Source organism: Conger conger, chromosome 1 (assembly GCF_963514075.1).
Source record: "Conger conger chromosome 1, fConCon1.1, whole genome shotgun sequence".
NCBI lineage: Eukaryota > Metazoa > Chordata > Actinopteri > Anguilliformes > Congridae > Conger > Conger conger.
In genome coordinates this window covers 13,110,262-13,125,955 of record NC_083760.1, presented here as the reverse complement: position 1 = coordinate 13,125,955, position 15,694 = coordinate 13,110,262, and the positions used below count along the sequence as shown (strand labels likewise).

The following is a 15,694-nucleotide window of genomic DNA, read 5'->3' as shown; positions in this document are numbered from 1 at the left end:
ATTCATTTCTGATTGAAATCATCGCAATATAACACTCAATTTCTCTACGACCATTGGCATTTGTGTTAAATCTAAATCCTATATAAATAATAGCAAATTGAGCTGTAGGAATGACATCCATTTGGAAGTCATTGGCATTATTATGGCAACAGGGAGTTTATCTTTGAACTCACATCCTGGTGTTGACCACTATCCTGGGGAAGCTTCCTGTACAGAAAAGACAGAAAGAAGGAGAGAAATGTGATGATATTTTAAAATAAACTGGTCTCATCAAATGGCATTAGGTCACAGAATATTATTAAAAGCTTGTGCGGGATCATTGAGCCAGGCACACAGTAAATTTGATAATCAATTAAACTTTCTGTAAACCAGGATACATATCAGACACTGTAGACTCTCAAACCCTAAAGTACCATATCCTGTAACCCCATAGCACAGAATAAAATGCGGGGAAATGGATTTGCCCGTTGAAGGCCTGCTGAGGAAGTATTTTGTTAATTTCCGTGGCAAATTGGGGCAGTGAATTGAAATGAGTAATTTCCCTTTCCAAATCATTTCAGTCTGGTTATTAAGAAAATCATATTACACATTCACTGTTACAGTACTGAAACTATGCCAGTGGTATTCTATATTCAGTCTATTTCATTGTGTAGTTTGCTAATGTAAGATCATCTCGCTGAGGATGATGAAGAAGATGCTACCAATTTTTCACAAGACCCAGAAATTTAGTCTTTGATCTTAATCTTAAAAACTATTATATCCTACTATGGTGAAACCTACACCAAGAGGGTCATTCAATAAAAATAAAATAATACTTAAAGAAAATATTTCACTGCAACATGTCTTTGTTGTCCAAAACACTTGCATTATATGAAAAAATAAAAATTTTCTGCTAGGTCTCAGGAGGACATATCATTCGAATAAACTGCACCTCAATGCTCCAGTAGGCTCTTACGAATTATGTTAACAAATTGACTACATTTCCACAGCAATAGTTTTAATTCTATGTGGGATATGAGTCCTCTCATATTCATGGTGATGAATTTCCCTTAATGGTTGCAAGTGAAATACTTATAGTCTGAAGCAGAGCCACAAATAAAAAGTATTATACTGTCATTTTCAGCATCTGGTCGCTCTTAGTTCAATTACAAGCCCTGTGTAGCTTGCCATGTCAGGTTCATCACAGTCACAGAAATTTGCCTGGCAATTAGTGGGATACATTTTCATGATGGATGTCCAGTTCCTCACAAAACTATTTCTTAATTTGATAAGCTTACCATTAGAGATCATTTGCTTCTTGTGACCAGCTTAAACCATGTGTAATCTGATATCTAATGCTGAATTTAAGCCTTATGGCATGTATATTGCAAACAGGGCATGGCATTTCCTGAGAACCACCCTGAATATGACGGAATCCACTGGATTTATTATGGACTTCATTGTACATCGCTCTGGATAAGAGCATTTGCTAAATGCCTGTAATTTAATGTTATTCAAATAATACTAATAATAATAAAAATAATAATAATAATAATAATAATAATAATCATCATAATAATAATTAATAATGGATTCCAAATGCTGGATTTAAGGACACTATTCTCATTTTGACAAAAGATGAATATTTATTTATTTATCTACTTGACTAATAGGGTTGTGTTTCTAATGGGTGAATGAAAAACATATGAATAGGACCTCTTTAAATCCAGCATTTGGAATCCATTAATATGCAGCATCTGTAATGCCTTTGGGGTTATAATGATGTCTGTGAATTTGGCAGGAGCAGTTATTTATCTTGATATTGTACAAGCTGGGGTTAAGTGTGAGATACTGCCATTAGTGTAATTAAATGTTGATCTTGGACTGCACGTTGTTTGACTTTGAACTGCCTAGTGACGAGGGAGTGAGATCGACATTCGGGCTTTGTTATCGCCCTCTACGGTCACTCAGCACTTTCTAAAAACCAACCACTCTCACGCTGCCAATCCACCACCATATTTATTTTTGTCATTCTTATCTCTTCCCGCTTTACTTAGATCAACATTTTAGAAGTTAGTTGAATTCTCTTATCCAGACCGACTTGCTTGCAACTTTCAGACAATCAATTTTAACAGCAGGATATTTTGACTGAAGATACTCAGTTTAATGCCTTACTCAAGAGTACAATAGCTGTGAATCAAATGTTAGTTCCCTAACCATTATCCTGCATTGTCTTCTCATTTATTTGTAGTACTGCATTTATTTTAGGTCTAAGATATACCAAAACTTGTCACATATAGACACATCTAGGATAGGAAAATATTTTTCACTATGGAAATGCCATCCAACAAATGTTACCTACATTATAAAAAATAACCTTACCATGTTATCAGCCAGCCATTAGATGATACAGCTGCTGTATGAGATTTGGAAAAGTAGTTTGACAACTAATTTGCAGAAAGACTAGATCTGCACAGCACAGAGATGATATTACTGTCATGTAGCATACTGTAACTAAAACCCTTGGAAATTCCAATGGAAGGAACTATTTGAATAAAATAATTTGCATTGGTGCCAGGACTCACGTCATAACGGCCCTGTTGTATGGTATTACAATTTTAGACAAATGACCAATAGTCACTTGGCCATAGCAGTCTGCAGAGATGGACCCATCGCACAACCTCACAAACGGCTCTATTTCAGGCTCTTGCACGACAGAAGATCTTGTGGACATCTGCATGTATCCTTCAGCCTACTCAATATTCTTCATCATCGGGTTCCCGGCCAACTGCCTCTCTTTTTATGTGGCGTTGGTCCTGGCACGGAAAGGGAATAACCTGGCTGTGTATCTGGAGAATCTGTCCTTTTCAGACCTCCAGTACACCATCCTGCTTTACTTAGATCAACATTTTAGAAGTTAGTTGAATTCTCTTATCCAGACCGACTTGCTTGCAACTTTCAGACAATCAATTTTAACAGCAGGATATTTCGACTGATGATACTCAGTTTAATGCCTTACTCAAGAGTACAATAGCTGTGAATCAAATGTTAGTTCCCTAACCATTATCCTGCATTGTCTTCGCATTTATTTGTAGTACTGCATTTATTTTAGGTCTAAGATATACCAAAACTTGTCACATATAGACACATCTAGGATAGGAAAATATTTTTCACGATGGAAATGCCATCCAACAAATGTTATCTACATTATAAAAAATAACCTTACCATGTTATCAGCCAGCCATTAGATTATACAGCTGCTGTATGAGATTTGGAAAAGTAGTTTGACAACTAATTTGCAGAAAGACTAGATCTGCACAGCACAGAGATGATATTACTGTCATGTAGCATACTGTAACTAAAACCCTTGGAAATTCCAATGGAAGGAACTATTTGAATAAAATAATTTGCATTGGTGCCAGGACTCACGTCATAACGGCCCTGTTGTATGGTATTACAATTTTAGACAAATGACCAATAGTCACTTGGCCATAGCAGACTGCAGAGATGGACCCATCGCACAACCTCACAAACGGCTCTATTTCAGGCTCTTGCACGACAGAAGATCTTGTGGACATCTGCATGTATCCTTCAGCCTACTCAATATTCTTCATCATCGGGTTCCCGGCCAACTGCCTCTCTTTTTATGTGGCGTTGGTCCTGGCACGGAAAGGGAATAACCTGGCTGTGTATCTGGTGAATCTGTCCTTTTCAGACCTCCTGTACACCATCACCCTGCCAGTGTGGATTCAGCTAGCGCTAGGCTACCCCGTCAGCGACACCCTCTGCAGCCTCATAACCGTCATCATGAACAACAGCTTCTACGTCGGCACCTCTTTTCTCTGCTGCATCTCCGTGGATCGGTACCTGGCGGTGGTCTTCCCGTTACACTACCCAGGTGCCCACACGGTGCAGGTAGCCAGCGCTGTGAGCGCCCTGGTGTGGTGCATGGAGCTGGGCCTGCATGCGGTCCTCCTGCACCACCAGGGGGCGCTGCGCTCCTTCTCGGCTCTCCGCCTGTGCGAGGAGAAGATGCCTTTGAGGCCCGTGGACTCCTGCGTGGCTCTGGTGCGTGTCACTCTCAGTTTCCTCTTGCCTCTTCTCCTCATGACGTTCTGCTTTCTGAAAATCTTCCTGGCAGTCCAGGGCAGCACGTTCACACAGGAGAGCGATAGGAGGAAGATCCAATTCCTGCTGCTCCTCCTCCTCCTCACCTACACGATAGCCTTCGCCCCGTTCCAGACCGTCATGTTCCTCAGGGGTATCTGGGAAACCGATATGTGCAGCTTCGCTCTGCGCATGAGGGACGCCTACATGGTAACTTTTGCCACCACGACCATCAACAGCGTGGTGGATCCCATCCTCTACTGCCTCTGGAGTGAAGCTGCCAAGGTGGAGATGATCCTGCTGGTGCAGGGGTCCTGGAGAAGGTTTAGAAGGATCCTGGCTTTGCAGTGAAAGAGCACTTCCTCCATTTCATAGCCATGGGAGAGTGACTCGCCAAGGAACTCACGCCTCACTCGTCATTAGACTGAGATATGGTTCATTACTATTCTTTATCCATACACACTGTTTGCATTCTTCTTCTCCAATGGCATCCCGTTCATATTTGTCTTCTTGACTAAAACAAATCCTTTCTGTGGAATATGAAATCTACTGCATCAGCATAAGATGAATGTTAGCAAACCTGTGGGTAGAAAATGTATTATAGAATTATTGAATGAGATATACAGTATATTTTCATTATTTTTATATACAAAAACTATATCTTTGCTTATAGAAATGTGCGCTACAATGAAGATTATTTAATCACTTTTGAGGACTTTTGAGTGAACAGGTAATCAGACTATATAATTCATTACATGGCTATCATCACTTTCACAGAACTTAGGTTTATGTTCCTACTTTGGCATAGCAGAACCTATATACCTGATCTTGCCATATTGGTTTTAATAAACAATATTGCCATATTGGTTTTAATAAACAATCTTGCCATATTGGTTTGATTAGTGGTGTTATTATTTAGCCAATGTTTCAAACTCTGTGAGAGTACATTTTCATGTTGTCAATTTAGGATAAGAAATCTTAGGCTTCCCTTGTAATCTGCTGCCTCTAGTGGTATAGAAAAAATCTGCAGCTCTGTCACCTTTTAGTATACCTTTCGAATCTTGTTGAATTTTATAGAAATGAAAGCAATAGTTTGGCAGATTCTTTATGAATATATATTGCTTTAAAAGTGTATATCAAGCTTTTATTTCACTTTGTTTTGCTTCTCATATTCAGCTCCATGTAGCAGAACAGCAGAACTGCAGAACTGAACTATGGCTCATCCACAGCATGACAGCTATAAATAAAGGCTAGTATTACCATAATGACTTCTGACTTGGTTATTCATTGGGGAACTGATACTAAGCTCATGTGCTGACCCTGTATTCTGACATTGAGCCTGAACTACTTACTTACTTGCTTAAATATTTGCTTGCTCACTTCGTCACTCAAATATCTTCCCCTTTTAGTCCCTTTTAGCCCGGCATTACAGATACATAAACAGTCTACAGCCTTTGAAAAAATGGTTCTAAAAGGGTCCTCGACTTTCCACACACCTTGTCCTATGTTAAATATGACAGTTTAATGTCCATGTCATGAACACTGATATATCTTGTCACTTTCTGAAACATGCTTTCTGAGAAAGTCCCTTCCTGTTTCCTTAAATGTCGAAACTCCGACTGTTCTAAAACTTACAGGAAAGAAGAACTATGTAAATGGTTGGCATTTATATAGCGCCTTTATCCAAAGCGCTGTACAATTGATGCTTCTCATTCACCCATTCATACACACACTCACACACCAACGGCGATTGGCTGCCATGCAAGGCACTGACCAGCTCGTCAGGAGCATTTAGGGGTTAGGTGTCTTGCTCAGGGACACTTCGACACAGCCCGGGCGGGGGATCAAACCGGCAACCCTCCAACTGCCAGACGACTGCTCTTACTGCCTGAGCCATGCCGCCCCAATGTATGTGTTTCAGACTGAAATGCATATGAAGGGTAAGTGAAACCTTTTCCTTTATCTCCATTTCACTGGCTTCCCAGACAATGATTTAGGTATTGTAAAAGGCTGTATTTTATCCATTTGTAAAGCTGCAAATAAAGTACCTGACTACAGGGTTCAGGGACTTATTCAGAATGCCACTTTAGCACTGTGTCAATCAGTGCTCCTCTGCTTACACTGTGAGTCATGGCATTATAAGACATGCCATAGCTCTTTCTGCACAGAATATTGCCTAATGCTACAGTGATGATAATGATTTCCTACCTCTGTCCTCTTACTCTTACTCTGCTGAGAGAATTCTAAATGCCCTAATGTACTCTGCTATATTTTAAAATGTAACACTTTACCCAGCTTCCTTGGTTTGAGACTAATGTGATTAACTATTATTTATTAATCTCTACCTCATATTCCCCTTTCTGTGTAAAAAAAACATGGTACCAGAACTGTATACAATACAATACATACTGTGAAGTAATTTTTTTAAATTATGTATCCTGTTTGTAGCAAGACATGCTATTTCCTCAAGTACTATTACCTTAATAAGGTACTTATTTAAAATGATATATTTACAAGTAAAAGGAAAAAGTAAGACAAAGTAAAATCTGTTATCTGAAATGTATTATAAAAAGTATAGCTGAGGTTGGCAAAGAATGCAAAATAAACAAAGATCACAAAAAATGGCTGCTATATGCTGCCTTTACAGAAGAAGCAATCAATATTATTAAGCTACACTTAAAAAGTAATTTAAGTTATATCTGAGGCAACTACATAAAAAGCTAGGTTAAGGTAGAAAATATATTTAATCAAGATCAAGTAAAAGAACCATTGAAAATAAAGAAACAATATCATGTTGTGAATATTTTTTGGATTTTAATATCTAGTGGACATTAATATCACTTACTATTGTCATTAACCTCAGCTATACACTTCTTGATGCTTCCTCAGTGTTTAGGGTGCATCTTTTACCAACAGGTGGGCAACGATGAATTCAACACTTGTCATCAGGAACTATAGCTCATCAAGTCCTGCAAACGTGAGCCAGTGTGCCCCAGATGTACATCTGGAAAAGATGCTTTTTCTGCCTTTATACATAGGCATCATGCTGCTAGGCATTCCCTCCAACTGCTTCTCTCTGTACGTGTCATGGCAGCACATGAGGCAGAAGAATGAGATAGGGGTCTATCTCTTTAACCTGGCCCTGGCTGACATTTGCTTTATCATGGTGGGCCCCATCTGCATGGATTACGTGCAAAGAGACCAGTGGATCCACGGTCAGTTCCTGTGTAACTTCACCATATTTCTGATATACACCAACTATTGCACAAGCTCAACGCTGTTGTGTTGCATTTCTGTGGACCGCTACCTGGCTGTGGTCCATCCGCTAAAGTACCCGGTCCTGAGAGAGTTGAAAACGGCTTTCTGTGTGACTGTGACAGTGTGGTTAGTCACCATCGCATTCAACGCCGCCACAATATCCACTCACGGGTATTATGATGGTGGCAGGTGCTTCGACATCTATCCCATGCCCGAGGGGCAAGCTACCGTCAGCACAATTCGCTTTTTGGTCGGATTTATGTTTCCGGCTTTACTGATCGCGTTTTGTTGTCAGGGGATCTACAGAGCGGTCAAGACCAATAAAGCCACAGATATTCGCGAGCGCAGATGCGTTGCCATGCTACTGGGCGCCGTGACCCTGACGCTGTGGCTCTGCTTCGGACCCATCCACGTCGTGGTGTTGCTCCGCGCTCTACTGGAGAAAGACTGCCAGGATGCCAGGCAGTTCTCAATCCCTTTCAAAATCAGCATCGCCCTCTCCACACTCAACTGCCTGGCCGACCCCTTGCTGTATTGCTTCGTCACCAGAACTGCCAAATCAAAAATCTCACGTGCCGTTTTCTTCATCCAGACGAAGAGGAAGAAGAACAGCCTCGCAGATGCACAGATAGGGATTCCAATTCTATCGAACTAATTGCGGGATAATTATGGCGATTTTCCTAACAAATGATTTTTGCCAGACACCATATAGTCACTACCGGTTTAATGACCATGGTTAGACAAGCTGGTTGACAGTTAATCACTAGCTCTTATCAGTCATGATAATGATCGCGAGAAGTGCCACCGTTCTCTCGAAAAATCGTTCCAAATTCGTGCTTTTTTTTGGAGGCAGGGGACGTTTTGCTGCCAGGGGACAAGAAGCAAGTCTGAATTTATTGGGCCTATTTATATTTTAGTTTATTACATTACAGACATTTTTCAGACGTTAGAATCTGGAGCGATTTACTCAACTTTTGTGCATTTTTAAATAGACTAACATCCATTTATACCGTTGAGCATATAGCTGAATCAATTCAGGTTAAGCGGCTTGCTCAAGGGAACAGCAGCCGTGTCTAACGTGAGTTGCACACCTGCTTTCTTAGCTACCAACTAGCTAGTTGTGAGTGAGCTTTAATTTGTCCCACAGCCTTTTAGTTAACCAGAATATTCAACATGTATTCTATAGTTGCATATATGCTGCATACATCTACTTTACACTTAAAACACTTCTACCACCAGAGAAAACACTTTGGACAGTTTTATTGTATGTCTGGAAGAAATACAAACTGATTTGTCTTGGGAGTCTTCTTCATATTTTCTTTTTGGCTATTTGTCTGAAGCGGAACTCCACTGTCTCTTTTTTTGCGATTATCAATGCAATTAGATTGTTTTAATTCTGTATAAAAATAAACCTTTTATGGAGTCTAATATGAATGTATGTTTTCTGTTAATTGTCAAATACTCCAACTCGAATATCAGACGTCATAAACTGACCTTAACAACTTGAAAGTTGTGGGTGGAACTGTTATATCCTCATGTTTTGATGAGATGTAACATGATGAATACTTGTCGCTTCTATCCCTTTTGCTATAAAAGGAAAGGAAATGATTTTTCTTGGCTGTAAAACCGGTAGCGGAATTGATGCATTGGACAATAAGTATGTCTGTGTTTTGGAGACAGTCAAATTTGTTCAGCGATTCTCTTCCTGTTTATCTTATAGACAGCCTACTGGAGGACTTCACTGAGGTCACATATTGCATAATGACATAATGACTTTGGAGGAAGAACAGTCATGGACACTGGCCATGATGCAATTCTACTTCACTCAGTGAGCACTTTATTAGGTATTTATTAGACTTATTTTTTAGACTTATTGGTCTTCTGCTGCCGTAGCCGACCTACTTAGAGGTTCGATGCATTGTGTGTTCAGAGATGCTCTTCTGCATACCACCGTTGAGATGTGTGGTTATTCACATTTCTGTCACCTTCCTGTCAGCTTCGACCAGTCTGGCCCTTCTCCTCTGACCTCTCTCATGGACAACACAGAACTGCTGCTCACTGGATGGTTTTTGGTTTTTTTTGCAGCATTCTCTGCAAACTAGAGATTATTGTGTGTGAAAATCCCAGGGGATCAGCGGTTTCTGAGATACTCAACCCATCCTGTCTGATGCCAACAATCATCCCACGGTCACTTAGATCACATTTGTTCCCTATTCTGACATGTGGTCTGAAAAACAACTGATCATCTTGACCAGGTATGCATGCTTTTATGCACTTAGTTGCTGCCACATGATTAGCTGATTAAATATTTGAATTAACAAGCTGGTGTACAGGTCTACCTAATAAAGTCATCTCTGATTGTATGTGCACACACATTTTTAAAGTAAAAACCATATCTAGATGCTACTTCAACAACTGAATGCATACATATAACATCGAAATTGGGTTCTCTTGGGGTTTTCTGTTCAATTTAATTTTAAGCGTTCACTTGGGAAAGCAATATTCAGCTGAAACAGCTGAGGCAGACAGTAGTCATGTAGTGCCATCTAGTGGACAATGTTAGAAAAACATGGGTCAACATGGTGAATTTCAAATGAGCACATAACAATGACCTTTTCATGAACTTTGAGTACAGACCTTTGGTTGTATTCCAGTTTTGAAAAATATGGTATCCGATAATACAATATTGTACAGTATTTCCAAAAAATATTGTTAAAATAGCATAAAGATAAGATTTCATTCTTTCAATAACCCAGAAGAACATTTATAAGAAAACTGCTACAGAAAATGTGAAATACATCCACAGATGTTTCATTGCATGATCTGAGAGGAAGTAAGATATGACCTGACTGCTAACAGAGATATGAGATATGTTGTCAAGTGTGGGGTAGGAGATATTGACCATATCTAACAGTTCTTGTAAACATTATTGTTATGAGCTCTTGATCGATATGTATGATACTTTGATTCATGAGCAGAGAAAATAATCTTTTGCATATGCTTAGTGCTTCATAAGCATTGCAGATACATCCAAAGATTTTTCCCTATTCAGGTTCACAACAGAAATAAATGTGTAGTGTTCTCCACACGGAGATGCATAGCTATGCACTAAGCTAAACACTTACATCACTGGACAATTTGTTCCAAATCTGAATTTAATTACTGTATCACACAGGAACCATGTAATTTCCCATTCAAATGCAGTAGGTGGACAACCAATGTTACAATGCATCTCGAATGTCTGGGCATGTTCTATACTGATAACAGTGTACCGTGTTTTATGCGCTTCTAGGTCGCACAGCTGCTGTGCCCTGTTAATAATTCAGGGCAAGAAAATAATAATGCTTAAATGTTCAAATATTCTCTATCCTCCCTGTATAATTTTTGGAACAAAGCCTCAGTCAATCACCGCCTACTCTCCTGTGGATATTTGCATATGCGTCACGCAGTGCTAGCTTGTCAGGAGCTTAAATATCACAGTTCTTTATTGTTCGCTACTTGAAGTTTTCAAGAGTTCATGGAGTGAAACCCCCACTGGTGGGGTTTATTTGGAGATAACTTCCGGCAGGTATATGACATCATGTTCTAGCCTGCTGTTAATTTCTTCGCGCTGCTCCAGTGAAATTGCAGGTGAGACCGAGACAAGCCTTCCGGTGTAAATGAGTACTGAAAATAGAACAGGATTCCTCAATGCATTCGGAGAGAAAAAAAAACTGTTTACTTGCGTGCTGTATTGCTTTCAGGAGGGTAATGGAGAAGCTATCCAAACGGGAAATAAGAAGTGGAAGGTAGTACAGGGATCTGGCTTGTCGGGCCAAACAAGGTGTTTCGGGGAAGTAGCAGGGAATGAAATGTGACTCTGGTTATGATGAGATGTAGCTCAGAAGCTGTGATGTTTAGACTGCAGTGTGATCAGGGAGATAGTGGCCCGTGTCCATAACGATGAGTCACCACAGACAGAGCCTTCTGCCAGAGACTGTCACAGTCAGACAAAAACACCCAGTCAGACAAAAACACACAGGTCTGACAAAAATACACAGGTCTGACAAAAACATACAGTCAGACAACACACAGGTCGGACAAACACACACTGTCAGACAAAAACACACAGGTCTGACAAAAACACACAGTCAATCAAAAACACACAGGTAAGTGTATGTGAACTCCATCATACCTTGTCCTCTATATTGTCCTCATCACAGGTTTCCATTTATTTAATGAACACAGATTTTCACCCCCTGTGCAGGTGCTTAGAGAACACTCTAGAACAGCTCCTGGTAGAATGTGTGACTTGGCCTCACGGGACATCTTTTCGCATCAGCTCCCTTTGTAAATGTGACGGTTTGGAGTTTTTCCCAGGAGGCTAATATGTGCCCATTTACACAAATTATATTCAACTAACCACAATGACACTTTCACCACGGGGCTCAGCTTAATGCTTCTATGGCGTTGCTTTCTCCATGAATAGTGACATTAGATGTAGTGTTATTTAGTTGCATTCTTTCACAGTGACCATTCCCTAAGCTACCATACAAATTACTTCTATGTACAGTAGTGTAATTCATGGCTGCATATCTTTCCTCTTATGTCTAATTTAATTTGTTGATCATAATTCATTTATTTTATTGGGCATCATTTTTCTGGTTGTTAGAAAATGAATATTTCAGTTGCCCTTAATATGAAATGACCAAATTAATGATATTGAAAGTTGATGGCATTATAAAGAACATGTTTTTTAGTGCCTGTATTTCAGTATTTATGTGTGTGTGCAGAGTGCGGGGACAGGCCAGTCTTTTAGCAGGCACCCGTGTGTTGGCCCCCCTGGCCTCCCTGGTAATTGCCCCAGGCACACACACCAGGAGTTCCAGCCCTCACCACACAGCAGTGTCCTCCCTGCTGTGCCGCCCCCTCTCCCTCCATCTCTTCCTTCTCCCACTTTTCCCTTCTGCTGACTGAGCCGTTTCTCTTTTTTTAAACCTGTCTAATCCAGTATCGCTTTATCATTTCATACCATCAGGAAGAGAGTGTAGAGTGTATTCTTGTATCACTAAAACTCTTGTGGGGGTTATGTACAGAAAGCATGTCATGTACATAATCAAAACAAAACAGAAAATGTGATGATGGTAGGCATATCGATTTAAAAATGGGGATTTGCATGAATCAGTGATGGTTCCTTTCATGGGAGACCACCTCCATCTGATTTCTTTCAGTGTGTGAAACTGTCAAGGGCTGGCAATAGTAGTGGAGGTAATTTGCCAGCACAGACTAAGGCACAATGTTTCATTATAAAGCTGAGTGCCCCAAACACATATATGTCGATCGGTATCGTTCAAGTACAACTGTTATAGGAGTCAATTCCAAAGTTGTCCTTTCAACCCGTAATTTCTCGTTTCGGGAGCCAGAATGCCATCTCCAATGTTAGGAGATGCTTAGTCGACAGGATGAAGTGGCTCAGAGCCAGTCATTGAGTCAGCCCTTGGAGATGAGAACATGATACTGGCTTTGAGGAGGTGTGTATTAGTGCAATGTTCTACAAACCACTCTGGACGCACTACAGACATAGAGGGCTGGATTCAATCATAACATGGAGTTGAATTTTACTTGCAGTTACTTTCTTTTTGCCCAAACTGCAAAAGATAATAGTCATGCTTGGATTTATTTGGAAATCAAAGTTTAGGACATATATCGATTGAATCTAGGTTACATTCTTCTGACATGGCTGCCTGGAAATTGCTGCCACCTATTTTTTTAACAGGTTAATCAGGAGAATGAAGATGGTTTAATACATAAATCAGCATTGTGCAATTACATTTCATGTACATTACATTACATGTACATTTCCTGACATTGTTACCAAAGAGTAGGGAACAATCATTCCTCCAGTTTGCCAGACAGGGACGTTTTTCTATGTACAGAAGGACATACAGTACACTTCAAGTTTGGGCGTATCACTGAGATGGTCACAAATATATGTCATGACTGGACATTGATCGCATGCAGTACACAAACATACACACACACACACACACACACACACACACACATCCTTTTCAATTTCAGCTGCTCTCTGTTAACAGGAATGTAGGAGTAAAATAATAAATAATCATTTGTGGAAAGTTTAACAATGATGATGACCACAAATAAATAAATAAATGCACAAAATATACATCTTAAAGCAACCATTTGCTTAAAGCTTAAACTGGAGTGTTTTTGCCCTTATACATCGTACTGACTTCTGGTGTGATTCTGAAAATGAGGGTTACCATGACAACTATTTGCTCTGTATCATTTATTACATAATTCACATATTGCAAATTCCCAAGGACTCCCTCACGACCTCACAGTTTTCCCCTGCAAATTTTTCTCCTGTAATTCACATCCACTAATGGAAGAAAAACGATGTAGAGCCGCATCACTCTTGTCTCGGGATGGGAATATCGATCCACTTCCCTGTTTCTTGCATCTGATTAGCCAAGGAGTAAGCAGAGATGCCTCCTCGGTACTGCTGGAATGAACACAGAGCTGTGGGTTATTGTTTTACTTTACGCTTTTTATTTTTAAAACCTATCAAATGTAGACTTTTCTAATAATAACTATTCCCAATTATAGCTGGGGCTATTTTCTCAGTCATAAAGGTCTTCTTGAGGATTTACACTCAGGGCAAATACAGTAAGCAAGCTTGGTAGCAGTAATGTAAATCCATTTAGCTAATTGAAGAGATTCAGGGATGACCTTTAGGTGAATTACACTACACTGACAGCTTAACGCCTCAGCCACTTGTCACAAACCTCTGGGATACATTAATAATGTTTTTACTTGAAGGTGTGCTTGTATTACAGCCTCACTGCAGCTTCAGCCTCACAGCCTCACTGCAGCTTCACTGCCTCAGCAGTGGATTCTGGAGGTTGTAGTCTCTGCCCACTCTCAGTGCTCTTCTTTACCACGTTCTGGAGATTATAGGCTCTCTACATTCTTCCTGTCACACTGCAAGTGGGGCTGGAGGTCATCTATTTAAATACATAAATAGTTTACATAAAAAGCAACTTAGAGTTGAGTAGACTAAGCTGGGGACAAGCTCGCCTGTAGCAATGCGGGGTTAAGGGCCTTGCTCAGAAGGGGCTACACGCCTCAGTTGTTACTCGCCTTTAAGTAACCTTAATCATTTACAGTTGAGCTGCATGGTCATGGTACCTTTATGGGACCAATTTCAAGTAGCCAATGGTTTCCCTGTAATGAGGAACCGGACCATCAGTCCATGTGTGAATGTATTCCACACCTGTACCAATAAATGGAAACCTCAGTGCTGATTACTTTACTGAACGTGAAGTTCTCAACCTCCAGGAAAGACCCACATTTATTCCTGAAGTGACCCCCCAGTCCCTATCTTATCCCCCACATTCCACTGTGCATTAATCAGCGCTGTGTACAATCCCTCCCTCCTCCTCCACTGAAGTCATTTATTTTACTCCCTGCAATTACAGATAGCTGTAGCCGCCTCAAGGTGAGGCCATGTTAGATGCATGTGGATAAAGTGCAGTTTTCCACCGTTCTCATTGATTGCCAGTCCGGAGATGTAAATGTGCCTGTGAAACCAGCGCTCCAGCCAATACGGGCTGAATTGATGGTGCAGGGCGGTGCGTTCCCATCAATGTGAAAGGCGTGACAGGTGGAGGTCATCCTGACCTTGGAGGAGAGTTTATTGATACTCCATAGGGTGCAGTTCATTGCTTTTTTCTTCCTCGCATAATCGAATTCCACAAGTGAACAGACTCTATGTCAAGCTTTGCTCAGTCCTGAACAGCCCAGCTTACCCTTGACTCATTACCGATTTCTACAATCAGTGAGCACTTTATTAGGTATTTATCACACTTAAGTCGTCTGCTGCTGTAGCCTAGCCACTTACTGGCTTGATGCGTGTGTTCAGAGATGCTCTTCTGCATACCACTGTTGTAATGTGTGGTTATTTGTATTACTGTCACCTTCCTGTCAACTTTGACCAGTCTGGCCCTTCTGACCTCTCTCATTAAAAAGGCATTTTTCCCACAGAACTGCAGCGCACTGGATGTTTTTTGTTTTTGTTTTTTCCCACCATTCTCTGCAAATTCTAGAGACTGTTGTACGTGAAAATCCCAGGAGATCAGCAGTTTCTGAGATACTCAAACCACCCTGTCTGGCACCAACAATCATTCCATGATCAAAATGATATTTTTTCCCCATTCTGATGGTTGATGTGATTATAAACTGAAGCTCCTGACCTGTATCTGCATGATTTTATGCATTGCACTGCTGCTACACGACTGGCTGATTAGATAATCACATGATTAAGTTCCTAATAAAGTGCTCAGTGAAT

At 40.4% G+C, this 15,694-nt stretch overlaps 2 protein-coding genes across 2 annotated transcripts; both read left to right on the top strand.

Annotated features, from left to right (window-relative positions):
• Positions 1–3,486: 3,486 nt before the first annotated feature.
• On the top strand, positions 3,487–4,698 carry LOC133141549 (ovarian cancer G-protein coupled receptor 1-like). The gene has a single exon (XM_061262121.1). The coding sequence runs from the start codon at positions 3,487–3,489 to the stop codon at positions 4,435–4,437; it is 951 nt and encodes a 316-aa protein (XP_061118105.1). The 3' UTR covers positions 4,438–4,698.
• Positions 4,699–5,817: 1,119 nt separating this feature from the next.
• LOC133121557 (psychosine receptor-like) lies at positions 5,818–8,572 on the top strand. Its single transcript, XM_061230856.1, has 2 exons — positions 5,818–6,026; positions 7,003–8,572. The coding sequence occupies exon 2, from the start codon at positions 7,013–7,015 to the stop codon at positions 7,997–7,999; it is 987 nt and encodes a 328-aa protein (XP_061086840.1). The 5' UTR covers positions 5,818–6,026; positions 7,003–7,012; the 3' UTR covers positions 8,000–8,572.
• The last annotated feature ends 7,122 nt before the right edge of the window (positions 8,573–15,694 follow it).

Bases quoted from the DNA above. Each gene is read 5' to 3' on its own strand.
- LOC133141549 (XM_061262121.1), top strand. From the start codon at position 3,487: ATGGACCCATCGCACAACCTCACAAACGGCTCTATTTCAGGCTCTTGC.
- LOC133121557 (XM_061230856.1), top strand. From the start codon at position 7,013: ATGAATTCAACACTTGTCATCAGGAACTATAGCTCATCAAGTCCTGCA.